The sequence below is a fragment of the Bos grunniens genome, chromosome 12 (genome assembly GCF_055505025.1).
Source record: "Bos grunniens cultivar Pamir isolate PY7600 chromosome 12, Bosgru_T2T1.0, whole genome shotgun sequence".
NCBI classification, from domain to species: Eukaryota; Metazoa; Chordata; class Mammalia; order Artiodactyla; family Bovidae; genus Bos; species Bos grunniens.
Window position 1 is genome coordinate 12,713,248 of NC_141176.1, and position 27,757 is coordinate 12,741,004.

The following is a 27,757-nucleotide window of genomic DNA, read 5'->3' on the forward strand; positions in this document are numbered from 1 at the left end:
AACATCATTTTATGTTGGCTATTCTTAGAACTGACCTTTGGACAGAAGAGGTGGTTATCTGTGAGTTGTAAATGGAGGGGAAAAAATCAAAGGTAATGATTTTTTGGGGGCCATTTGTTTTCCCGTGTAATAAAATTTCCCATTTATTTCTCCAATTGTAATTAAACAGCAGTAACTGAAGAATATCTAGATTTTTTTTTTTTTAACAAAATATGGCAAACAGAACCAGGACTCTGACCTAACAGATTTTAGAACAGGAATGTCAATGTCATCGGAAATTAAAAATTTCGGGGCTCCTTCTTACATAGATTATAATCCTTTAATCTCCCTTCTTCCTCTGTGGCCTTCTTAAGATCCGTGCTCTGCAGCAAAGAGCTTAAAATTATTAAAACATAGGTGTCTCTTCCCTATTTAAAACTCTCCAGGGCTTTCCACTGCATTCAGAATAAACTAATTCCTATATTGGCTTACAAAACCCTACAGGATGTAACCTGTGCTTGTTTACGTCTCCAAGCGTGTTTCCAAGCTTACTTTCCTTTTACTTTCTCATACCTTCCCCCTCAAACCCAATTTAGGGCCTTAGAATTAGCAGTTTCCTTCGCCCCAAATTCTTCTCTGATATTTGCATGCCTGTTACGCAAACCGCTTCTTAAATGTTTCCTCCTCAAAAGGGCCACTCCATTGCAATAGTCATCAATCACATCATTCCCTGCATTTCTTCTGCGTGGAGCTTAACACCAAAATACTTTTCCTCCCCTGCTCATAAGCTCCCTAGAACTTAGATTTACATGTTTTTGAGGATGCTCAATCGAGAGTTTGAATAGTCCCTAACATAGAAGCTCAACAAAAAATTGTTAAGAAATAAACATATGAATATGCCCTTTGTTCCTTGCCCTCCTCTCTCCCAGCCTGGGCAAAACTTATAATGAAGATGTACTTAAAAATGTCGTTCTCATCTATCAGGTATCTCCACTCTTGACGAATGGATGTCTTCGAGGAGACTGCAACTTCACTGGACTAGCCCTTCCGATTCTACTTTCTTTTTTTTTTTTTTTTCTACCTTGATTCTAAACATACTAGCTTTTCATCTCTGTCTTGGTTTCTCCGTGATCAAGGCTTTACTTCCCGATTCTGACATCGCCTCACGACGGAAAGGTGAGCATTAGGGCCTGGAGATCCCTTGATACCATTTGTCCAGGTCTGCATGGGGCCGTGGGCCTGGCGCGCTGTGAATGGTCCTCTGGGAAATGCTGGGGGGAAAGGGCGGAGCTGTGTCAGAGGATGAGCCCTTCTAGAGCCGTCGGATCTCGAGGGGCTGCCGCTATGGGAAGGGGACCCCGGAATCAGAAGCAAGCACAAGCTAATCTGGGGCGAAGAAGGAGCCCAGCTGACCTCCGGCGGTAAAACCTAGGGGACGAAGGAAAGGAGGCAGGGCCTTACACCCGAACCGCAGAGCAAGCCAAGATTTGGATATTTTGCCAGAGGAAAGGGTTAAACGGTTTCCCAGGTAACGGACCAGGAAGCGCGCAAGACGTCTGCAGGAGGTTCGTAGGTCAGCCTCGAGTTTAAAGCTCCCGTGGGCCAAACGGACTCTGACCAATGGGAATGCCGCTGGGCGTGGTCACGTGACGCGCGCGGCCATCCGGCTGGCAGCCCCGGAGCACGTGGGAAGGCTTTTTCCTGTTCCTTCTCTCCTGTTTAAAAGCCCACCCACTTTTTGCGCGGGCTCGGTCGCGGAGTTCTTCTCGCGAGAGGCGGGGTGTCCTCTCGCGATAGCCAGTGGGAGGCGTGAGGACTCTCGGAGGTGTTGCGGGCTGGAGCTGCGGTGGCGGAAGCCGGGGGCGGGTGGGCCGGCCGCGGGGCGGGGAGGGGGGAGGGCTGGGGGCCGCTGCGGGAGGGGGGCGCCCGCCTCCTCGGCCGCTCTCGCCGCTGGTCGTTGCGGGCGGGTGTCATGCTTGTGAGCTGCGGAGGCTGCGGCCCCCCAGGTGAGCCTTGGCGCGGGTCCGCCCGCTGAGGTGAGCGGCGCCCGTTGGCTGGGGCGGCGGCGGGGCGTGGGGCCTCGCTGGATGGAGCGGCCAGCAGCCCCGGCTCTGACTTCGGGGCTGCCCGGAGCTGCGCCTTCGCACGGCGGAGGGAGGAGCGGGGCGGGGAGAGGAGAGGAAGCTTGAGGCCCTGGGCCTGAGGGGACGGGGACGAGCGTCCTCGGGCTCCGGAAGGGTCTTCCCGGGGTCTGAGGGCGGCGGCGGGGCGGCAGCTCTTTGGGTGACAGGCCTAGTTGCCGTCCCCTAAGGTGGTCTTCACAGCCGGGCCCCCGCCGTGCGTGCTGCTGCGTGTGCCTCGTTGGGGTGCGTGCTGCACGCACAGAAACCTTTGCGGGAGGAATAGGAGGATGCATTTTGTCCCCCGAACCAACAGCCATCCTCTGTCAGATCCCTTTGAGCCCTGGAATCGGGCACAGCCCAAATACTGTGACAGAAACGGAAAGCGTCAAGCAGCTCCTCGGGGTGCTACTTGGATTTATCTGCTCTCAGATTTCCTTCAGCGCTGTTAAACAGCTCAAATGCAGGCCACCACCCCTCATCTGAATGGACTGGGTAGACTTATTCTTTTATTCCAGGCACTTAAACTGCCTAATTAAAAAAAATACGTGGGTGTGACCAAAGTGTTAAAAACGTTGGCAGAATAACAATGGCAGTAGAATCTGAACCACAGTGTATGACGTGGGGACAGTCTTTCTGATTTCCTTCCACTGAAACCCCTGTTAAACTGGAGGTGGTTTAGCTTAAGATGCTAAGGAAATTTCAGGGTGAGAAATACTGCTGAGACATATATCTAATGGCCTTTTTGCAGCCTGGCGTTAAACATTCTGGTTCGCTTTTCAGCTTTGTAATTCCTCAGTCCCTTGCAAAACTCATAAGCTTTCCTTAGCTGTTTTCCACCTTGTTAGGGATGATATATTGATTGATACTGACTTTGGTATGTCTGGAAATAGGAAATGTACTCGGAAAATTTAGGGTTCTCAGCAGTTATTTTAATGTCTTATTATTGTCTTATTTATGGTTTTAGAGGAAATGGCATCCCAGTGCCCAGCACAATCACTGTCAGTTTAGGTAGTACCATTTTAATGAAGCTCTTAAAATACACAGTTGTATTTTTCTTTATGGCCCTGTGGCAGAACTGACTCAAAGGTTGACGGTGAATTTCACTCTTGGCTGTAACAGAAGTTTATGAGAAATCTGAGAATGTAAAGGGCAGTCAGAACAAATTCCCAAAATTGAACTGGTACCTAGGGATGAATATCTGTACCCACATAGCTGCTCTGTTAATAAGGGCCTAGTGGTTTACCTCCAGGAGAAGGCAGTGGCACCCCACTCCAGTACTCTTGCCTGGAAAATCCCATGGACGGAGGAGCCTGGTGGGCTGCAGTCCATGAGGTCGCTGAGAGTCGGACACGACTGAGTGATTTTACTTTGACTTTTCACTTTCATGCATTGGAGAAGGAAATGGCAACCCACTCCAGTGTTCCTGCCTGGAGAATCCCATGACGGGGAAGCCTGGTGGACTGCCGTCTATGGGGTCGAACAGAGTCGGACACGACTGAAGTGACTTAGCAGTAGCAGCAATGATATTTCCCAGTTATTGAGGATATGGGACCTGCCAGAGACCCTGAACCACAGTGAGAAGTTCTCTAGTTTTACAACTCTTCGGAGAACTCTAGAAGCTGAAGAAGTTTTCCTTTGCCTTTCAAGGATGGAAGAAGGATAGTACATTTGTTTTTCTTTTTTTTTTAATGAAACATTCCAGGAACTTAACTGTCTGGAAAAGTAAATCAAACCAAATCAGATGATACATTTTAGGTTGTTCTTAGGGAAATTTCCAGTAATGAGTAGGCTATGCTGTTGTTTGTACTTGGAGAAAACATGAAAAACTTCAGCAGTGTCTTTTTGAGAATGGGCAAAAGAGATTGTATAGATTTAAGAAGTTCTCTGTCATTTCATCTTGGGAAGCTGATTTTCAGGGATAGAAAAACAGTTTTATGCTGGGTTTTTTTATCACTTTGGCAATATTTTCAGGTTTAGGATGTAGATACTTGTAAATGAAGTCACTTTGGGTAGGATGATTAGGTAAGCTAAACTGTTCTTTTTCTGGCCTGCATTTTTAGTCAAATCAATGATTTGGAGGAAATGAGGAATGGGGCAGGTCAGGAAAAGATCTAAGCTGGCCTGGGCTTGAGTTAAGGGTTAGTGTATAAAGTGGTAAAGTAAGGAAAGAAAAAACTTCATCAATTTAGAAACAAATCAGACAGCTCCTAGTGGCTTTATTCTGGCACTCATCTTCATTATTAAAGTTTATTATAAAATACTAGCATAAAGGCATTTGAAATATACAGGTTAGAGACTGGACAGGAGAAAAGAAAACATTTTTGGACTAATCAGAGAATGTTTCATGGGAAAAAATAGATAAATGGCATTGAGGATTGGAACAGATTAGATGTTACTTGAGTGAAAGAGGTACAGTGTAAAAGAAAAAAGTAGAAAGAAAAGAGTTTGTGTTTGGGAGTCCAGCAGATCTGTCCATTGATATTACAAAGCCTCTTTTTCTTCATCCCCAACAGGAAAGTTTTTAAAACCTTAGTTACAGTGAAGCACATAGTAACTGCTTACCCAGTGTTTTTTATTTGACCTCTTTTAATGTCTTGAGGATTATTTGGCTGCAAGAAACAGAAACCATTTGAATTAACTTACTTAAAAAGGGCATTTGTCAGACAGAAGGCGTCTGAAGTCCAGCTCAGCGTTCTGGAAACCAGAAGATCTTCAGGCAGTTAACCAGCCAGTTTTTCTCTGGGAAGCCATGACACGTGTCTTGTGTCTCTGTTACTCTGTAATGTCTGTTTCGACTTCTTCAGACTGACTTTTTCTTTCAAGTTCTTGGTTTCTGCTTCCCCATACCTTTGGTTTGCACGAGACTTTGGTTTGCTTTAGTGCCGACACAAGATGTTTTGATTTTGCAGTGTGGTTCTCTTGAGATATCTCTATGTCTTAATTCCGAATTTCTGGAGATACAGATGGTCCAGTTGATCAGGTACCTACTTGTAGTCCTGTTGGCTGAGGGTGGGGAAAGATGGGGGAGAAGATGTAGGTGTGCTCTACACAAAAGTCCCAAAAAAGTCCCACAGTTTGTATTTTTTCAGGCTGGGTACTGCAGTTTCTCTAGTAAAGGGGGTGTGAACAGCAGGAAAAGGTGGGTACTTCCGGTGTACTCTGACCTCCTACAGTTAGAATTTTCCCCTTCGTACTCCTCTGAACTTGCTCTCACCAATGATCTCCTTCAGGACAGGTTCTAGGTGTATGAGGGAGAAATGTGTATGTAAGTCAGGTGTCCCCAACCTCCAGGATCTAATGCCTGATCTGAGGTGGAACTGATGTAATAATAATAGAAATAAAGTGCACAATAAATATAATGTGCTTAAATCATCCCGAAAACATCCCCCCCTCCGCAGCCCTGCCAGTCCGAGGAAAAATTGTCTTCCCCAAGACTGGACCCTGGTGCCAGAAAGGTTGGAGGACCACTGAAGTAAATGTTTTGTATCTCAGTTTTCTTATGTAAAAATGGGTATAAAACAGCAACTTCTGTTGTGAAAAATATAAATTCTGTTTATCAGCAATTCAGCAGTGCCTGCCTGGCAGAGTGTAAGGGATGTGGTGTGACTGACTGAGGGCTGTGGGTATTGTGTGTGGGTATTGTGGTGTGGCTCCTGCAGCATTTGAAGAAGAAACACTCATTCCTAGCTAAGTCTAGTACTGACCACTGCATACTTTAAACTGTTTCTTGACTTCAGTGACACCTGCTGCTGCTGCTCCTGCTGCTAAGTCACTTCAGTCGTGTCCGACTCTGTGCGACTCCATAGACTGCAGCCCACCAGGCTCCCCCGTCCCTGGGATTCTCCAGGCAAGAACACTGGAGTGGGTTGCCATTTCCTTCTCCAATGCGTGAAAAGTGAAAGTGAAGTCGCTCAGTCCTGTCCGACTCTTCCTGACCCCATGGACTGCAGCCTACCAGGCTCCTCCGTCCATGGGATTTTCCAGGCAAGAGTACTGGAGTGGGGTGCCATCGCCTTCTCCTCAGTGACACCTAAATTCTCCTAAATTGCTGCCTCACTTGCTTTGACTGCCACTGATTTGTGGTTCTTCGTTTACCTGCCTGGGGACTGTTCGTCATGATTGTCTTCTGTCTTGTCAGAGTCTCTAGGGTCAGTCAGCTTTGAAGCTCTCTCTATGCAGATAATTCCTAGAGTAGTGTCTCTAGCTCTGACTACCACAGCTAAATTTATTTTTTTAGGTGCTCTTTGGATATTATCTTGACATAAAATAATGCTATCTTCCACTTACCCTCTAGTTGGCTTCACTTACAGCTCCCCAAGCTTGAAACCTTAAAATTACCTTTCACACTTTTTTTTTTTAAACAACTGTTTATTTTTTTATTTGGCTCCACCTGGGTCTTAGTTGCAGCTTGCAGGCTCTGTCGTTGTGGTATGTGGGATCTAGTTCCCTGAGTAGGGATCGAACCCAGGCCCCCCTGCATTTGGAACACAGAGTCTTAGTTACTGGACCACCAGGTAATCCCCACACTTTTTTTCTTTATGCTTCATGTATTCTGTTGGTTAATAGGTTCTGCACAGAATTTTAGAATGCTTCATATGTGCCAAGCACTGGGCCCATCTGCAAAGGAGATCTGTTCACTCATTCCTGCTGCTGGCAGTTTGGGGTAGAACCTTATTATTATTTGCACGAGCTGCTTAAGTGCCTTTTCAGCAATATATTCTTAGAGCTGTGAAATCACAGATGCCACTGACATGGAGAAATGTGTTCCTGAATTAAAATTTTGAGCATACTTTTTTGTTAAAAATAATCTTGTAGGTGGGGATTGTGCAGAAGGTTAAGAATATTATTACCCTACCTTCTAGGAAGCGTATTCACGTTAAGTGCACAGCCTCAGTACTTTAGGGTATTTTTTTAAGTTGTGTTTGTTGTTCACATACAGGACATTTATAGAGAGATATCTTAGTAGATAATCAGATTACATTCACACTTCTTTTTGCATGAATGATTATTGTGTTGAAAGACAAAGTAGTAACTGATAGCTGTGATATTTTTAGATTTCATAAATCTAAGGAAGAAGCTAACATTTTTCAGTTCTTTCTACATCAAGTATTGTTTTTAAATGTATTAATTGTATTCTTATAACCATCCTGTGAAGATGAAGCCTTGGGTTCCTTACCTGCAAAAAGAGGATAGCACCTCTTCACACCACTTTGCTTTGTATTTGATGGTTGCTCTGGGGTTAACAAGATAACTTATCAATATCACTTTTTGTATAGTGTAGAACAGTATTTTTTTTAGTTCTTAACTGTGTGTAATTTTGTTACACATCTTACTTATATGTATGTTGTAAACCCCATAATTCATTGTTATTTTCAGTTTAAAGTTATTTTTTAAGGAATTAAAAAAGCAGAAAATATTTTTTATATTACCCTTATATTGACCCTTTGAGATATTATGCTTAGTTTAGATCCAAATTTGCATGTGATAGTGTTTTTCTTTTGCCTGTAGAAAAAAAAATTTTTTAACACTGATTATAGTGATGGTTGGTTGGTGATGAATTCTCATAGCTTTTTTTTAGTTCAAATAAATTTATTTTCTCTTAATTTTTGAAAGATATTTGGGAATGCGTATCTGGGTTGACACTCTTTAGATGTTTCCCCATTGTTTTATGGTTTGGCATAGTTTCTAATAAGAAATTTGTTGCCTTTGTTCCTCTGTATGTAGTGTGTAGTTTTCTCTCTGGTTGCTTTCAAGAGGTTTCTCTTTATCACACATTTTCAGAAATTTGGTTGCAGTGTGTATTGGTGAAGTCCTCCTCGTGTTTGTTTTCCTTAGGGTTTGTTAATCTTCCTTACGTCTGTCAGTTTATGGTTTTCATCAACTTTGGGACATTCTGAGCCATTTTGTCTTCATATGTTGCTCCTTGTTCTCACACTTTTTGGGATTCCAGTTACTCATCTTTTACAGTGAGTCATTTGTTTGTTTTTAAGTTTCTCTGTGCAGCATTTTGGGTAGTTTCTATTGCTATGTCTTTAAATTAACTGAGCTTCTCTCTTGCAGTGTCTAATCTGCTGTTAATTGCATCTAGGATGTACTTTATTTTTATCTCCAGAAATTCAATTTGAATCTCTTGCATCTTCTGTTCTCTCCTTATCATAATCATGTTTTCTTTCCCTTCTTGACTGTATGGAACACATTTGTAATATAGTTTTAATATCTGTTCTGTGCATTCCATTATCTCCATCATTTCTGGATCTGCACTTAGTGACTTTTATCCTCCTGCTTATGGGTCTTATTTTTCTCCTTTGTATATCTGATAATTTCAGACTGTGTGCCAGCTATTAAATTTTATGCTGTTACTTGCTCAGTTTTGTTGTATTCCTTAAGTGTTGGAGTTAGTTGGAGTATACAGCTAGATTATTTGTAGTCTGTTGGGTGTTTTGAGGCTAGACTTTTATCTTTGTTAGGGTAAGTCCAGAGCAGACTTTAGTGCTGACTTAGTTCCTCAGCTGAGGCAAATTTCCTTCTGAGGAGTCCATCCATTTCCTGGTATGTTATAGAGTTTTCCCACTCTGGTTGGTGGGACTTATTCCAAAAGTCCTGTGTGGCTCAAGGTACTATTTGGCCTACTGCTCTCTGGAAATTATTTCCCCATCCTCAGCTACTCAGCACATATAAGGACCCTAGGAAGCCCACCTTGCAGGTCTGTAAAGTTCTGACTCTTTCTGAGCTCTTTCTCCAGTACCTGCCCTGCAAATTCTAAGCAACTTGGCCTTCCCAAACTCTGGCCCCTGTTTCTTCAATTCGGTGAGACTGCCAGACCGCTTGGCATGTGTCTCTTTGTGTTGTGACCTGGAAGTATTTCTCTTGGATGATAGTCTTGCATAGATCAACTCTTGTGTTGTCTCTTGTCTGGTAGTGTCTGAAACTAATGTTTCACATATTTTGTCCTATTTAGTTGTATTTATATTCAATAGAATATTTATTTTTAACACTGGATATTTGGGATTTGGCCAAAATATGTATTTGGTGTATTTATTATAAATACGTTCCCAAATATTATACAATTAGAAATTATTGGAGACTTATATTTTCAGAAATAATTTATTAAATGTAGAGGTATCCATTTCAACATTTAAAGATCTACTTTGTACTTTAAAAATAATTTTTTATTTTTTTCAGCAGATGTTTGAATGCTTACTGTGCTTGAATACAAATACAATAAAACACTTCTGTTTTCAGAACTCAAAAAGAGGGAAACATGCAGTGTCAGTTTTGTATGTATATAATTTTTAAAAAAATCACCGAGAGCACACTATTTACGTTGTTCTGTAGCTTTCTTTTTTCCTTAATATATTGTGAACACGCTGGACTATCGTCAGTATGTATTGCTTTCTTTCCAACACAGTCATATGAATTTATTATAATTTATTTGACTTGTTGGGCTTCTAGGTTATTTTTAGTTTTCATCCTTTTTTGTCTTAGTGAATATTCTTTCACATATATCCTCGTGAATTTTGTGCAAGTATGTATATAGGATAAATTTTAAGAAGTGAAATCGCAGGATCAAGGATAGGTACAGTTTATTCAAAGTGTCTGATACCTGTTTTCTGTGCTCTTTATAATTGTTTTTCTAGTTTTCATTTGTTTTCTTTTACATTCTGTGGTATTTATTTTTCTTTTGTGATATTTCTTAAAACTTTCTTGGTTGTTTGTGTTTCAGCAAACAACTATTCTGCTTTTTTGCTGCTTCTCAGAAGATTTCATTTGTTTCATGGTGCTTTATATCCTGTGGCTTTCCTGAGCTCTGACAGCTTACTCTTGAGTTGTTTGCCTTGTCCATCTGTACTTTCTTTTCTTAGAGCTGTTTAGTAAAACATTATCCAGGTTCACTCTAATATTTGACTTTAGAGAAAAACCCTTAGTGATTTCGTGTTTAGGACTCTTGTTTATTCACCCAGAATGGAACACAAAACAAAAAAGCATTAAGGGAAAAGTTTATTATCCTAACATAAAGATGTTCCAGGGAAAAATACTGTATTTTTGCACCTTTTGTAAAATCTGTTTAAAAGTACATATTCTGTAATTATGAAAGAGTGAGGAACCCTACTCTGTTACTCTTTCTCCCTCTATCTGCCTTTGTGTCTTTTCTAAAGAGATTTTTGTTTCTTTGCTTTATCAGAAGTATGAGTCATACCATCTCATGCTGGATTCACTGTTACGGACTGTTTCATAGATATTCTTTGATAGATTTCTTTTCTCTGCAAGGTTAATATTTTGCTTATGTTTTAAGTGAAACACAGAAGTAATGGAGTAGGATTCAGTAAGTATTTTTCTTCAGTGAGTGAAGCAGAGTGTAAACGTGGGATTAAAACTAGTTTCTTAAATTCTAAAAATAGATAATGTGAGTTTTGGGTGGCATGAGTATGTTGGGAGTTTGTTTTTTTTTCCTTTCTTCAGTGTATATTTGTGTGTGTGTGTGTTTTAATGATTCTTTGTAGGTTCATACTGGATTGTTCAGTTCTCAGCTTTGAAAAGGGTGTCCTGTTTAGGTCTGCCATTCAGGAATATTTCAGGTAGTGAGCTGCGGTAGTACACGGTGTCAGATACGGATGTTGTATCAGAGGCCCTGGCCTTCCCCGAAGGCCTTGTGACTGCTTCTTGCCTTGGGGGCTTGGCCTGTTGCAGAGTCCACCTTCTGGTGAGGTAATGGGTCAGTTTCAGGTTTGGTGACGCCACCATTGAGTTCAAGTTTAATCTTTGCTCGTGTTGCCTTTATTCTGCAGCTGCAAAGTTAATTGCTTTTAGCAATTACCATCTCTTAGCAACTCCATCTCTTGGGGAAGATTAGGGGTCAGAGAAAGTACAGATGCTTTGCATGCTGGTTGTCTGTCCTTGCGCATTGTGTACCACGGCCGACATCATGTCATGGTGGGAAGGCACTCTCGGGCATTCAGTCTTTCTGTTTCTGACATCTGGGGTGGTCCTTATTGCTATTACAAAGTGCGATGAACAGCTTTTCAGGCCTCTGTACACTGTAGAGAGGAGGATAAGCGCCTGGGGGCTAGAGTTCAAAGATCTGGATTTGCGTCTCAGCCCTCTGCTGCTAACTGTGGGGGCCTGGTGAGTGGTTAACTTTGCTCACCTCTGTTTTTCTCACTGTAGAACTGGATTCTGCCAGTCCTAAGGATTGAACGATACGTGCAAGGAAGTCTTTTAGCACAGCTATTGGTGTGTCTTAAGCTCTCCTGAGAACCCTGGCTGCTCCAGGGGCATTCTTTCCTTTGATGAATTCCCAGAAGTGGAGTGGCTGTGTCAGAGTGTAGGGGTGTTTTCAGGGTTTTGGCATGCATTACAAAATTGCGCTCCAGAAAGGTGATGCCAGTTTACTCAGGAGCTGAGTTAGAGTTTCACTGTTGTTGCATCCTTGTGTTGGCCTCTTAATTTTATATGTTTTATGTGAAGTTTGAGGCAAGTCCACTCGTCTCTGAGGGTTTTTGGTAGGTGTAGAAAAATCGGGGCGGGGAAGAGGGGAATGGAGAGTGTCTTGGACTGGGACAAAGAAAAAGATTATTTCTTTGCTTTGGTTACATAAACCTTTATACCTTGTTTTGAGAAGTTTGGTCCTCTTAATCATTTTGGTCTATAAGTAAATCTTTTACCTATGTTTATAGTTTTTGAAGTGCCTCTTATAAATTTCTATTTGATTCTTACAATAAACTTGTCCAGTAAGTAGGGTAGTATACATCGAGGTTAACATACATCATATACACCCAGATATATACATAGAGGAAACAGATCCAGAGATAATGCAGTTTGCCTAGAGGGAACAGAGCTAGTGAGAGTCACAAGGGGGATACAAATGCTACTTTTCTGTATCCCAGTGTATCACTCTTTATCTTGTGCTATCTGGACATTCCTTGTCTTTCTGACAACTCTGCTTCAATTCCAGTCACTAATCACGTTTTATTGTTAAAGAGACCAGAATAGAAGTTTATTTTAGTTCAGAATAGAAATTCTTTGTCTGAAACAATTAAATTCTGGGACTTCCCTGGCAGTCCGATGGTTAAGATTGCGCTAGTCCTGCAGAGGGCACAGGTTTGATTCCTATTTGGGGAGCTGATAGCCTCCCCAAGTGTGTGGCCCCCCCAATAAGTAAAAAATATAATTCTTTGGGAAAAATTAGAATCTAGGAATCCCTAAAGTGAGGTGCATTTGTGTGCAGGCGCTGATACTTCAGTTTTATCTTTGTAGCAAAAGAATATAAAATTAGAGCTCCACTATAATTTAGGTTTTCTTTTTTTTTTTTTGCAGTTCTGTGGGGGACTAGTTTGAAGTTTGGTTTTGTGTATAAATCTCTTCATAGTATAAATTAATATCAACCAGATGTCTTGAAAACTTCAACTAGGTAATTCTTGAGAAGACCAATTTGACTGAAACTGGTTAGGCATGTCTTCAATCTCCATTCAGATTTTTTTTAGTATTAAGGATTTATTTAATTATTTATTTTTTAGTATTTTTTTTTTTTTTAGTATTAAGGGTTTAGAATTCAGTTCTCACTCCTGCCCTTTACAGTAATAAAGGATTTTCCTTGTAAGGCTCTGACCCAGAAGGGCTGTATATGCCCCGTTCTATACCTGTATCCATAGCATCTGGTGCCCATAGATTGTGAACGAAGGGACAAGTTACTGTGGTCAAATGTGGGTATTGAGTGGTTAATACTCAAGTTGATTTAAGCTCTCAAAGGTGTTTCATTAAAGCATTGATAAAAAGTGACATAGCTCTAGCGTTTTCTACCAAGGAGGGTGTGTGTGTGTGTTTTAAATACTATGGTGTTAATCATTTGAATTGGATGTTTTTGAATTCTTGCCATTGGTATGCTCTTAAGAGTCCTGTAGAAGGGATTTGTTTTTATCTGATTTTATCTGATATGTACAGATTTCATATTTTCGTTTGTATATTATTAAACCTTTCTCCCCAAGAAATAAGAATGTCTAGAGCATTCATGGTTGCTGTAGTAATAGAGTCACTTTTAGGAGACAAGAACGTTGAGGTTCTTTCTGTGATACTCTATGTTTTAGGTTTTTTTAAAGTTTTTGAAATATTTCTTACTAAGGCTTTCAGATATTATTTGTAATTAAAAAGGGCTAAGACTGACTAGATATGGGTAATTTTGAATATATAATAATTTTGAACCTAAAAATAACATTTTGTAATAGTTTGATCTTACTAAGGTACCAGTATTCATAGTTTTCATGAATATTCAAATATTCATGTTAGACTGTTGAGTACATTTTTATGTCTGAGAATTTTTGTTTATGTTTTCATTTTTCTAAGTGAATTTGAAGAAGTTATTTTAGGACAAAATGCTTGCCTGAATTACTCAGATCAATAAATTAGTTTCTTTTACTATTTTTTCTTTAGGTCTTTAGTGGATTAACTCTTCATTGATTACATACAACAGCAGAATAGTCATGGCGACCTTCCAGTCTTTCAGGAACAATCACATGAAAACTAGAGCATCTGTCAGAAAAGTAAGTTCACTATATTAGATTTCTTTTAGTGATCGTTTTAATAAAAATGTTGATCCTTTTTCTGAAGTCAGAGTCTTTTTAAGCAGCTGTGTTATATTACTGTTTTTACACTTGATCTTAGCCAAAAGGCCAAGAAGGAATTGATATTACTGTTTTTAAATGCATTTTAATTATTGAAATCAATAATGATAAAATGCAGAGATTGGGATATATGTAAATAGTGATATGAAATCATGGAGACAATAAACATTATTTCCCAAAGATCAAAATCTCTCCCTATTTCTTCTCAGTAGTTTTCTTTCTTCTTCTTCACAATATAAGCATCAGGTGTGACTTTTCTTACATAGCTTTAGCTTTACCTCAAAATATTACTGTTCACTGATTCACTCAGCAGATATAAACTTGAGTGCTGCTAGTATGCCTGGCCCTAGGCTAGGTAGCAGGTGGAAAATAAAGAGTGAGCAAATGAAATGCGATTTCTGATGCTTCCGGGTTTCTCGTCTGAGGAAGAACCCTCTCTCTTTTCCTCTCGTGATGATTTTGTTACCCTTTCATTCTTGACATTTTTCCTGACTAACACTGTGGGGGTGTCACTTGATGAAAGGGAGAATGAACACTGGAGGACGGTTAGCAGTCTTTGTCAAACCTTTTTTTAGCTTCATCTCTTACATTATATGACACTGTTGACAAGTCCTTGCTTGATAAATGGTCTTTGACTTCTTGCATTGTAGCTTTTTCTTGCTCCTCTCTTATAGTAGCTCTTGTCTCTCTGCAGATCTTCTTTCCAGCTTCTCATTGTTAGTATTCTTAAAGCTGCTAGGCCTGCTTTTTCATTTAGCTATTCATTTCTTCAGAGATCTAAGAAATGTTTGCGTTTGACTGCTAACTGGAATAGAGTGGTTGTCGAAAAAGGTGCCTGTAAAGTTGGAAAACAGAAAGTAAACTTATTTATTTTATATTTTTTATTGGAAGATAATGCCTTTATAATATTGTGCTAGTTTCTGTAGTAATTATATTTTTAAGTAATATGCCCCTTGTGTTTTCAGGGACCTTTAAACTTAGTAGGTCCCCTTTTTAATTTGAAAAAAGAAACCTGGGTTCTATCCCTGAGTCAGGAAGATCCCCTGGAGAAGGAAATGGCAACCCACTCCAGTACTCTTGCCTGGAAAATTCCATGGATGTAGGAGGCTGCTGGGCTATAGTCCATGGGGTTGCAAAGAGTTGGACACGACTGAGCAACTTCACTTCATAGTAAAAACTATTTTCTGTGTGTTTTTACTTTTTGTAAACTATAGGTATATTATAGTTTTTTCAGATTAGCCATTGGATCCATAGCTTTAAATTAGTAATTAAATTGTACTGATTGCTTTAAATTAATATTAGAACTAAGAAATGCACATATACAGAAAATATAGTAGTGAGTGACCATGTACTCCAAGCATTGTACTACCTATTTAATTTGAATTCACCAGTGTATTCAGCCACAGCCGAAACTTCATACTGTTAATTTAATATTGTTATTTAGCAACCCACTCCAGTACTCTTGCCTGAAAATCCCATGGATGGAGATGCTTGGTAGGCTGCAGTCCATGGGGTCGTGATGAGTCGGACTTGACTGAGCGACTTCACTTTCACTTTTCACTTTCATGCATTGGAGAAGGAAATGGCAACCCACTCCAGTGTTCTTGCCTGGAGAATCCCAGGGACGGCGGAGCCTGGTGGGCTGCCATCTATGGGGTTGTACAGAATCAGACACGACTGAAGTGACGCAGCAGCAGCAGCCCATTGTTTATATTAGACACATGATAAAATTCTGGCTTGAATTCTCTTGAATATTTGGAAACCCTTTTAGATAGAAGTATGTGAATCTAAATCTTATATACTTTGTATGTGTGTTCTGTATGCACAGTACAACTTTTGACATTTTTTATTTCAAAAGGTCTGTGTGTGTGTGTGTGTGTATTATATGTATTATATGTATAATATATATATAATATATATATATTAGCTGAAAAAAACTTCCCTGTTGGCTAATGTGGAAATTGGAAACGTATACTCAGATTTTCTAGATTTCACCTTACTTTGCATTAAAGGTAAAGAGATACTTTGAATATTTATTGGGAATCAGGGACTATGAGAACCAGAAAGAACTGCACTTTATATTCCATTAATTTTTTTCTAACATTTTATTATGAAAATTTCAAGCATATAGAGAAACTATAGTACACCCATATGTAAACCTACATACCAACCACCCCTATTCAGCAGTTAATATTTTTGTTTTATTTCTGTGTGTATTTAATTTTTGGCAGAACCATTTGAAAATTAATGGTCTTTATTTTTTTTAAAACTACCATTGATTTACAATATTGTGTTAATTTGAGGTATAGAGCTTCAGATTCTTTTCCATTATAGGTTATCACAAGATGTTGAATATAGTTCCCTGTGCTATACAGTAAATCCTTGTAAAAGTTAACATTCTTGATGTTTCATCACTCCAAACATGATCACATTCAAGAAAATTAAATATAATCCCCTATATCTAATACCCAGCCATACTCAGATTTCCTTTATTACTCTGAAAATGTTTTTTATAGGCCATCACCCACCCCACTTCCATTTTGGGTTCAATGTAGGCTCCTATTGCATTTGAGCTAATTGCATTTGATGGTTATGACTCATGTTTTTGAGGAGTGGTTCTGAAAGAGCTTCTCTTCTTTTTCTCTGTTTTTAAATTCAAGACTGACTGGTTGAATGGGCCAGGCCAGTTTCTTGTACAGTGTTCCACATTCTGCATTTGTCTGGTGGTTTTCTCACAGTGCTATTTAACTTACTCTTCTCCCCTCTCTGTATATTTCATATAAACTAGAAGTTAGGTGTAAAGGCTTAACTTAGATTCAAGTTAAAAATTTTTAGCCAGGATACTAAAGGGTAGTGAGAAGACAAAATTGCAGGTTTTCCTAATGATTAGTGATGCTAGAATCGATCAGTTGATTAAGGTAGTAACTGTTGTCCATTTTAAAAGTGTTTCTGTTTTTTAGTTAGCAGATAATCTATGGGATGATACTTGGTGGTGTGCAAGCATCTTGTTTTTTCAACTTTCATTAACACTTTTGGCATCCCTTGATGGTCCTTTCCTGCAGCTAGTTCCTGAAAGTTGCAACATGGTGATTATCAATTTTCAGATGAATGATTTGGTGGAATAGTCACCTTACATGGATGCTAGTAGTTTAAATTTATTTGTGTTGCTCTGGAAGCATTGATTTTAAAATAACTATGTTTTCTTATCTTTTATTTATTTGCAATCATTTATTTATTTATTCACTCGTTTATTTAAGTTGCTCAGATTGCCCCAGACTTGGTCCCTATAAGCCCCTTCAGGCAATGCCAAAGTCCTTTTGTCTCAGGCTTATAATTCTTTAATTGCTTCCTTGCTTTCTAGTATAAGACTGACCCTGTTTCTGCTTTACCTTCCTCAGACCTGGAATGGGCTCTTTCTCCACAGAACCTTTTGATTTTAGAAATCAAGATCTGGGTACTAACTGTGACTGTTGTTCTTTTACTGTCAGGAGTTTATGTTGATTGCTTATGTTCAGATTTCACATTTCATATTTTTTCCTTTTTTAAGTTCATGTTCATAATTTAGCCTGAAAATTTCCACTCATTAGTGAAAGAAGAATCATTTAAAATTTTGAATATTCAAATATTGGGGGGAAAAGCAGTACAATGAACACCACATCTACTCTTCACTTAGATTCACCCTGTTAACATTTTACCAAACCCATTCTATCTGCATGTGTATATATGTACATACACACTTCCCTTTTGAAACCAAATAAGAGTAGGCTACAGACATTATTTTACTTCTCGTTTTCCTCTGCTAGCATGCTTCTCTTAAGAACATCAGCATTATTACTGTCCTTCAGAAAATTATTAATTCAGTAGCACAGTCTTAACGTGCAATCCATGCATAAATTTCCCCAGTTATCTCAGTATCCTTATGATTTTCCCCTTGCCTCTCATCTAGGAGTCAAGTAAGGTTGACATTCTCTACTTAGGTATTGTATCTTTTTGATCTCCCCACCCCCGTCAGCTCCATCTCTGGTCTAAATTCTTTTCTCATGATGGCAGATCTTTGGAAGAGTTTGTAGCGCTTATCTTGTAGAACATCTTCATATTCTGAGTTCACTTGTTTTTTCCTTGTGGTTAGGTTCAGTAGGAACACCTCACGGATCATGTCATGGTCATTCTAGTGTTTCAGATCAGAAGGTGCATCTTTTTAAGGCCAGGCTTGACCAGATAGTTAGTTACCCTTAACTGCCTTAACTCTGATAAACCACCAGTTATCTGCAGCATAAAGACACATAATCCCTTTGTAATTAATACTGTTAATAAGTAATCTATAGGGTGATGTGGCAAAACACTATCTTGTTCCCCAGTAGCTTTTAATCTGGTAGATTAGGATACATTGATAGTCCTTTCCTGAATCAGTAGTTATATTGGGAGTTACAAATGGAATTTTTAAATTTTGTCATTCTGTTCATATTTGTTAGCCAGCCTTCTAAGGTAAGGTAGCACAGTCCTCCAACCCCTACCCTTTTATCTGTCTCTCTTAATGGGCTTGTAGTTTCTTTTAAAACTCAGCTGTCGTACTCCATTACCATCTGTATTCTTTTGATGCTTAGATTATCCCATATTTGGCCAATTGGAATTCCTTCAAGTGTTCTTCAAGCTTCTGTGTTCTTTTGAGACACTTTCTTCCATTGTGTCACAGTAAGACGTTCAGCTGCACTTCATAAGTTTCCGCCTCTGACCTGGAATTCCTTCACTCAGAGAACTTCTAGTTCTTTTAATTGGTGAATGGTATTTAATTGGTGAATGGTAAATACCATTCCAGGAGTTTGTGTGCTGGATTTGCTCATTGCTCTTAAGGGTCATTGATTCTATGATCTATCAATGGAAAAAATGTAGTACAAACGTTTAAAGAGCCCTGAGTTCATATTGAAAGTTCAGATTTAACATTACATTTTTTTTGTTAATTGCTTTGATTTCATATTTGCATCTTTTCTCTTTGTTTGAGTTCATACTGTATGTGAGGTACTGAAATCTGGGGTAATAGATTGAGTAAAGGACAATTACTTCAGTAATTTGGATTAACAGGTAGGAAAGACATACATACAAAAGCAGTAATTATAATACATTGTGGTATAGATTAAATGATCTTAATGTGCAAACAATACAGTAGGAAGTTTGGGAGAGCTTTATTACGACTAAGGGGTGGGAAATCTTCACAGGTCTTGGAATACATAGGATTTCTACAGGGGAACATTAGGGAATAAGGACATTTTTGCCAAAATAGCAGATCAACAAATCAGAAGGGGAATAAGGTAGAGAGAAATTAATGTTCTCTTTATATCCAACTATAATATTCATTTATGAAATTTTCCTCCTCCTCTGTTTCTTTGCACTTATGACATCCTTTTCTTTCAAATCTGGAATGCCTTCCCTCTTTCATCATTCTGCTGCTTTAAGAACCCTGAAAAGCCTTATTTTGGGTTCTTACCTCTTTGATTTTTCCATCCCCAACTTCGCTATGAAATTAATCACATTGTTAGCATACCTTACTGTAAGCCCCCCCATCATCATCTTATGAATTGTTGCTTCTGTTCTTCCAGTGACTTGGAAATCAGGTGTGCGATCTGCTAGGTGTCAGTGCAGGGTGGAAGGGAGAGGGCCTGGCTGAGGGCCTCACGTCTCTCTAGGTTGAGAGCCTGGGGCTGTTGTGTGTTGAGCATGTGGAGTTCTGCTTCAGCCTTTTGTTCTTTCTTTCTCTCAGTTGAGTTGAGTTCTGTTACATCAAAAGGTGCCCACTGAATATTCTCTGGAAAGTTACGGACTCTCCATTTAATACATCACCAGGTTCTTTTACATTGTCTTAGAATTAAGTAAATTAAGAGTATCTTTTGTTTTCAGAGCTTCAATGAAGATGTGTTCCAGTCTGTGAAGTCTTTATTGCAGAGCGAGAAGGAACTATGCAGTGTATCAGCCGAGGACTGTTTGAAGCAGGATGAACATGCCAATTTGACTGAGGTTTGATGGATTACGCTCTATACCCTTTTCTAATACAGCACAGTGTATTTTCATGTATCTTTGTAGGACTACGTGGTCTGTTTTTAAATGCCTAAAATCTCTGCACATTAATTCATGTGTGAGAAGTACCTGTTTTAAGTACCTGCTATGGTGGCACTAGTGGTAAAGAACCTGCCTGCCAGTTCAAGAGACATAAGAGATGTGAGTTCAGTCCCTGGGTCAGGAAGATCTCTGGAAGAGGGCTTGGCAACCCACTCCAGTATTCTTGCCTGGAAAATCCCACAGACAGAGGAGCCTGGCAGGCTACAGTCCATGGGATTGCAAAGAATCCCACACACCTGAAGCAATTTAGCACGCATACACAGCATAGTCATCTTAGTGTATTATAATGCACACATTTAATTCAGTGCACAGACATTACTGACCACTCAGACACACAGCTGTGTATTAAATGATTTCTACTATGTTCAGTAATTGGGACTTACATTCTGAAATTTTCTACTCGGAAACAAAATATATACTTATTTTTAATACTCATTTATTGGTTGTTTAAATTCAGTGCTTTGATTCAAAAATGAAATAGTGATATATTTATTTTGAAGTAAGATATTTGCCACTTAAGGATATGATATACTACTTGCTCACCTTTTTCTCTGTTGCGTCAATGTTTCCAATCTTTGTTTGAATTTATTACTATTAAAAGGGGTAAAGTTTTTTTCTACAATATATAACCATAGTCCATCTATACATTTATTTACCAAAGAAGAGAGACAGGATATTGGGGTCATTGAAGCTCAACACTGATAAATATGTTGATTAAAGATTCTTTTTTGAAATCAGGGTTCTAATAAAAATATTGGTTATTATTTTGGGTATGGTTTTCTTTCATATTCCTTGAGAAACTGTTTGAAGTAGCTGCACAGGATGGCGAGCACAGCTTTCAGGCCTGCAGTGGTTCTGACCCGAGCCTCTTCTTTTTGTGTGAGCTCGGTTCTCTGGCTCTTGGCTGTTCTCCTGTTTGTTATCCTTTATTGTTTTATTTTAGTCGAGCCAAGCCTCTCCTGATCTCCTCAGCTGTTGCCAGGCATGACAAGTCTTCTGTGTCCTCTGCCCTCAACCGGGGTCCCAGCCGCCTCTCTCCAGTGGTTTACTCAGTGCCCTCTGAGCCCACATTCCTTAAGCACTGCGAAATGCAGTGCTCTGCTGGCACCTTCAGACCTCCATGCCAGCTCATTTTCTCTCTCGTATTCAGTTAAAGGAAGCTTAAAAGAATAGAAGGAATTTCTGTCTCATGTTAGGGCATATATATTTCCGAAGTATCTTTGTTGAAGAAAGGAAGCTTATTATTTGAGTGTCTCTTTGTTGTTGAGTGCCTGCGATATGCTGGGCACCTTCCTCCACATTCTCTTATTAGCCCTCACAACCATGGGAGAGGAGTTGTGTTGCCTTAAGATTTATACGTAAGGAGACAGGTTCCTACAGGTTAATGACTTTACCTGGACACCTGGAAGTTAACTGTAACATTTCTGTGAAGGCAGTACTCATAATTAATGAGAATAAAGATTCTGCAACAATCTTAAGATTCTTACTTGCTTTTGAGTCATCAGAAAGATGTCAAAAGTATATTGAGTGTTGCTTTGTATTTTAATTATGCTGTTTTCCATTAATTCTTGAGAATTGATTATATTGTTGCCACTTACTTCATATTTTTAGTCATAGAACTTACTTGGTAGACAGTTACTAGTCTAGCTTCAAGCAGTCAAAATTTCTTCTTATGATGTCAAAGACAAAGAAATATAAATTTTTAAAGTAATGATACTCAGATTACAAAACTGTACATATTCCGTATAGAAAAATAAGAAATACTGAAAGTATTAAAAAAAAATGTCATTAATCCTGTAAGTGAGGAAAGAAAAAACCATAGGGGGGCAAAAGTAGAGAAAAATAAGATCACTTACAATTCCATCATTAAAAGTTAATCCCTCCTTATAATTTGGTATATTAACTTCCAGAATTATTTTCCTGGTGTATATTTTTAAAAATAAGGTTGAAATTATGTGTATAGTCTATATCATTTTTCTATAATTTGTCCTTTTTGCTTAATAATGTGACATTTCTTCAGACCATTAGATTGTCTTTAAAAATTTAATTTCTATAAACTTTTGTAGAGAAATCTCCATGTAAAGGTATTGAAGGAAATAAATGTGATATCACAGAGAGTCAGTCAGGAGGTACCTTGGGAGGTTCCCAGGGAAAGCCTCTCTGTGGAGGTGACGTTTAGGTTGGAACTAGAAGAACAAGAAGCAGCTAGACAGGTAAACATCCAAGGAATAGGGGTCTGGGTTGAAGGCACCACTCTGAAGCCCTTAGGCAGGAACAATCAGGCGTGTCCTGGACCCAGCGAGGGGGCCCATGTGTTTGAATGAAGGTGAGGGAAAGTTGAAGCCACCAGCTAAGCCGGAGCCTTGGGACCTCCATTAGGACTCTGCATTGAGAAGCTTGGAAAGGTTTTGACAGGGAAATGACAGGATGGTTCCTGAGGCAGGTAGGAGAGGACTGGGGTCATGCCGGGGAGAAGTGGCCACAGAGGCTGTGGAGAGAAGAGACATGTGCTTTATGTTTGAGGGTGAGGATTGAATTTGCTAATGAGTGGGTGTGGGAGAGGTTTGGGAACCCCAGTTGGAGCCAGACCTTTGGTGAAAAACCTTTGTGATCATCTTTGAAAAAATTAATCATCTTGCAGCAGCATTTTAATGCATTGTGTGCTTTGCTTTCTGTTTCTCAGCTCTGTCAACAATCTAATTGAGACAAGACTTAAAAATTTTAATGGACCTTTATTCCTTTTTTATTCAGGTCACATTTCTAGGTTTTAATGAAGAAACAGATGCTGCTCATATACAGGTACGGTCGATTTATTGAACTGGAAAGGGACATGAGAGATTATTTGAAACAAATTTTGAGAGCATGGAAAATTTGCTCATTAGCCTTAAAGTTACGTTAAACTCTTCTGTTATCATTCCTATTTAAAGTTAAAAGATGACATTTTGAGGTCACCTTTTGAGTGTGTCCTCGACATTTTCACTTTTAGTGTTTTCACTGAGTGTTTCTGTTACGGAAAGCAGTTTTAGGTCAGGGGACCACAAAAGTCATTTATCTGAGAAGGTTGCAAACCACAGGCTAACTTTTTCTGCATCTGTCATAATGTAGAATGGAAGATTTATTTTTTATTTCGATGGTTTTTATAATCTAACTTCAACAGTCATATTCTTATGTTTTTAATTGAGAAAAGAGTTAAATTTGTTAAAGTAAGAGTAAATTTGTAAAAAATAATGAAGAACCAGTGTAAAAATTGTAGCCTGTTTGATTTAGGCAGGTGTTTATAGAGGCACTGACAGTTGAGATTAGGATCAGCAAAGCAAAGCTGCACACTTAGGTGAAGAGGAGTGGAAGCTCGGGTAGATGTGATAGGGGTACTTTCTTTTTCACCTTGTACTGCTTCTTAAAACTTGTGCTTGTCGTGTTTCCTTTTGTGTCAGTAAAACATCTGGCAGAAGCAGCAGCACTAGCACTGCATTGTTTGCAAAGGTAATGCGTATCTGGTGATGAGAAAAGAAACCTTTGCTGTGTGTCTTGATTGTGCCCTTACCTGAAGGAAATAGTTTAGACAGAGGGCACAAGAGAAGATATAGTTGCGAGAGCGTAAGGCTGAAAAGATGAATCCAAAGTTATTTCTTTCATACTCCACTTCCTCTTTAAGAATGACTGATAAAACCATGTTTATGAAGGAAAGTACTATATGAATGGTCAGAGATGGTAATAATTCTTGCACTGGGCAAAACAGTTACATAAAAGGGGCAAATGGAAAGAAAAACAGGCGTTTTTCATTACATCTTCATAAAATTTTCACTAAAGGGAAGAAAGGCAGAAAAATAGACTTGAATTATACAAATATGTAACTTAACCGCCAAAGAACTGTAAAAGCAAGAATCCCATTTGAGACATTTCATGGTTAAACTTGAGGACTCCAGATTTGACATTTGCTGCTGAAAACTGTTAAATGCCTCGTTGTTGTTGATGTGTGAGGTACCATGTGAAATCTTGTTACAGTTTGGTATCATTATGTTTAAAGTGCTAAAAAAATTGTCAATTTTAAAATATTTTAGTACATTTTATTTTTGAGTTTCTAAACAATCGATGGTGGTCAATAAACTGCAAGTGTTAGCTATTATGAACTGGAAAGTTTACTAACTAGTAGGCTTTAGCGTGCTGCAGTCCACGGGGCTGCAAAGGGTCGGACATGGTTGAGCAACTAAACAACAATAACAAGTAGACTTTATGATTTTAGTTCAGGGCCACAATATAAGGGATTTAAAGTGTTATGCTACAGTGTTATTTATTGTGTTATTGCTTTACATTAGGATTTGGCTGCAGTTTCTTTGGAACTCCCAGATCTTCTGAACTCACTGCACTTCTGCAGTCTAAATGAAAATGAAATTATTTGTATGAAGGATATAAATAAATCATCAGATATAAACAGTGATCCTCTAAACCAGGTAACTTTTATATATTATTTCTAATGAGTTTTTGTTGGCACATTTTATAAATGACTTTTAATTTAGCATTGTAGTTCACTCGCTCAGTCCTGTCCGAATCTTTGCAACCCCATGGATTGTAGCATGTCAGACTCTTCTGTCCTCCATGATCTCCTGGAGTTTGCTCATATTCATGTCCATTGAGTTGGTGATGCCATCTAACCACCTAGTCCTCTGCCTCCCGCTTCTCCTTTTGCCTTAAGTCTTTCCCAGCATCAGGGTCTTTTCCAGTGAGTCAGCTCTTTATATCACATGGCCAGAGTATTAGAGCTTCAGCTTTAGCCATCAGTCCTTGCAGTGAATATTCAGGGTTGATTTCCTTTAGGACTGACTGGTTTGATCTCCTTGCTGTCTGAGAGACTCTCAAGAGTCTTCTCCAGCACCAAATTAGAAAGCATCAGTTCTTCAGTGCTCAGCTTTCTTTATGGTCCAACTCTCACACCTGTATATGACTACTGGAAAAACCATAGCTTTAACTATATAATATAGGCCTTTGTCAGCCAAGTACTATCTCTGCTTTTTAATATGCTGTTTAGGTTGGTCATTGCTTTCCTTCCAAGGAGCAAGCATCTTTTAATTTGATGCCTGCAGTCACCATCTGCAGTGATTTTGGACCCAAGAAAATAAAATCTGTCACTGCTTCCACGTTTTCGCTTTCTATTTGCCATCAAGTGATGGACCGGATGCCATGAGTTTTTTTTTCTATTGTTGAGTTTTAAGCCAGCTTTTTCACTCTCTACTTTGACCATCTTTTGGGTTTGCCAGGTGGTGATAGTGGTGAAGAGCCCGCTTGTCAACGCAGGAGACAAGAGACTGGTTCAGTCCCGCATGGGAAGCTCCCATGGAGGAGGGCATGGCAGTCCACTCCAATGATCTTGCCTGGAGACTTCCATGGACAGAGGAGCCTGGTGGGCTACAGTCCATAGTTGCAAAGAGTCGGACACAACTGAGACTTAGCATCCACACAAGAGACTCTTTTCTTTAGTTGCTTTTCATTTTCTGCCATTAAAGTGGTATTATCTGCACATTGAGGTTGTTGATATTTCTCCTAACAATCTTAATTCCAGCTTGTGATTCATCCAGCCTGGAATTTGGCATAATGTACTATGCATATAAGTTAAACAAGCAGGGTGTCAATATGCAGCCTTGACGTATTCCTTTGACAGTTTTGCACCAATCACTTATTCTTTGTCTGGTTCTTTTGCTTCTTGACCTGCATACAGGTTTCTCAGGAGACAAGTAAGGTAGTCTGGTACTCCCATCTCTTTAAGAATTTTCCACAGTTTGTTGTGATCCACACAGTCAAAGGCTTTAGTGTAGTCAGTGAAGCAGAAGTAGATATTTTTCTGGAATTTCCTTAGTTTCTCCATGATCCAACGAATGTTGGCAGTTTGATCTCATGTTCCTCTGCCTTTTCTAAATCCAGCTTGTACATCTTGAAATTCTCAGTTCATGTGTTGCTGAGGCCTAGCTTGAAGGATTTTGAGCATAACCTTACTAGCATGTGAAATGAGTGCAATTATCTGGTGTTTGAACATTCTTTGGCATTGCCCTTCTTCGGAATTAGAATGAAAACTGACCTTTTCCAGTCTTATGGCCACTGCTGCATTTTCCAAATTTGCTGGCATATTGAGTATAGCACTTCCATAGCATCATCTTTCAGATTTGAAACAGTTCAGCTGGAATTCCATCACCTCCACCAGCTTTATTCATAGAAATGCTACCTAAGGCCCACTTGACTTCACACTCCAGGATGTCTGACTCTAGGTGAGTGATCACACCATTGTGGTTATCTGGGTCATTAAGATCTCTTCTGTATAGTTCTTCTGTGTGTTCTTGCCACCTCTTCTTAATATCTTCTGCTGCTATTAAGTCCATACCATTTCTGTCCTTTTCTGTGCCCTTTCTTGAAATGTTTGCTTAGTATCTTCAATTTTCTCAAAGAGATCTTTAGTCTTTCCAGTTCTGTTGTTTTCCTCCGTTTCTTTGCATTGTTCATTTAAGGCCTTCTTATCTCTCCTTGCTATGCTCTGGAACTGTGCTTTCAGTTGGGTATGTATTTCCCTTTCTTCTTTGCTTTTTGCTTCTCTTTCTTGCTCAACTATTTGTAAAGCCTCCTCAGACAACCACTGTGCCTTCTTGCATTTCTTTTTCTTTGGGATAGTTTTTGTTACTGCCTCCTGTACAGTGTTAAAAATCTCCTTCTGTAGTTCTTCAGGCACTTTCTCTACCAGATCTAATCCCTTGAATCTATTGATCACCTCCACTGTTTAATCATAAGGGATTTGGTTCACTGAATCAAATCAAAATGGTTTTGATTTGAACCACTGAATGGTCTAGTGCTTTTCCCTACATTCTTCAGTTTAAGCCTGAATTTTTCAATAGGGAGCTGATGGTCTGAGCCATAGTCAGCTCCATGTTTTGCTTTTGCTGACTATAGAGCTTCTCCATCTTTGGCTGCAGAGAACATAAGCAATCTGATTTTGGTATTGACCATTTGGTGATGTCCATGTGTAGAGTTGTCTCTTGGGTTGTTGGAAAAGGGTGCAGCATGTTCTCTTGACAGAGCTCTGTTAGACTTTGCCCTGCTTTGTTTTGTACTCCCAAGGCCAAACTTGCCTGTTACTCTACTCTGGGTATCTCTTGACTTCCTACTTTTGTATTCCAATCCCCTATGATGGAAAGGACATCTTTTTTTGGTGACAGTTCTAGAAGGTCTTGTAGGTCTTCTTAGAACCAGTGAATTTCAGCTTCTTTGGCATTAATGGTTGGGGCGTAGACTTGGTTTACTGTGATGTTGAATGGTGTGCCTTGGAAGCGAACCAAAGTCATTCGGTCATCTTTGAGGTTGCGTCCAGTTACTGCATTTCGAACTCTTTCATTGACTATGAGGGTTACTCCATTTCTTCTAAGGAATTCTTTCCCATGTAGTAGATACAATGGTCATCTGAATTAAATTCACCAATTCCTGTCTACTTTAGTTGACTGATTCCTAAGATGTTGATGTTCAATCTTGCCATCTCCTATTTGACCACATCCAATTTACCTTGATTCATGCACCTACATTTCAGGTTCCTATGCAGTATTGTTCTCTATATATCTGACTTCACTTTCACCACTAGACACATCCAAAACTGAGCACGTTTCCACTTTGGCCCCTGGTCTTCATTCTTTCTGGAGCTATTTGTAGTTGCCCTCTCCTGTACCCCAGTAACATATTGGACACCTTCCGACCTGGGCAGGCTCATCTTCTGGTGTCATAACTTTTTCCTTTTTTATAGTGTTGCTGGGTTCTCAAGGCAAGATTATTGGAGTAGGTTGCCATTCCCTCCTCCAGTGGACCACATTTTGTCAGAACTTTCAACTATGACCTGTCTGTCTTGGGTGGCCCAGCATGGCATGGCTCATAGCTTCATTGAGTTACGTAAGCCACTTTGCC

General features: G+C 39.4%; 1 protein-coding gene and 1 non-coding gene across 17 annotated transcripts in view; one reads left to right on the forward strand and one right to left on the reverse strand.

Annotated features, from left to right (window-relative positions):
- Positions 1-963: 963 nt before the first annotated feature.
- AKAP11 (A-kinase anchoring protein 11) overlaps positions 964-27,757 on the forward strand; it is a 52,474-nt gene continuing 25,680 nt past the window's right edge. For 4 of the 16 annotated variants that reach the window (XM_086328827.1, XM_086328840.1, XM_086328841.1 and 1 more), the window contains exons 1-5: positions 1,620-1,985; positions 13,527-13,636; positions 19,610-19,726; positions 22,580-22,627; positions 24,145-24,279. In XM_086328827.1, the coding sequence (XP_086184953.1) occupies positions 13,577-13,636; positions 19,610-19,726; positions 22,580-22,627; positions 24,145-24,279 (360 nt within the window). In that variant the 5' untranslated portion in view covers positions 1,620-1,985; positions 13,527-13,576. Of the gene's footprint in view, positions 1,156-1,253; positions 1,545-1,610; positions 2,016-5,839; positions 6,087-12,421; positions 12,511-13,526; positions 13,637-19,609; positions 19,727-22,579; positions 22,628-24,144; positions 24,280-27,757 lie in introns of those variants that run through there. The other 12 variants (XM_086328833.1, XM_086328842.1, XM_086328834.1 and 9 more) reach the window with 11 other exon arrangements.
- LOC147361379 (U2 spliceosomal RNA) lies at positions 13,580-13,777 on the reverse strand. Its single transcript, XR_015138527.1, has one exon. It is a non-coding gene; the product is annotated as a U2 spliceosomal RNA (small nuclear RNA).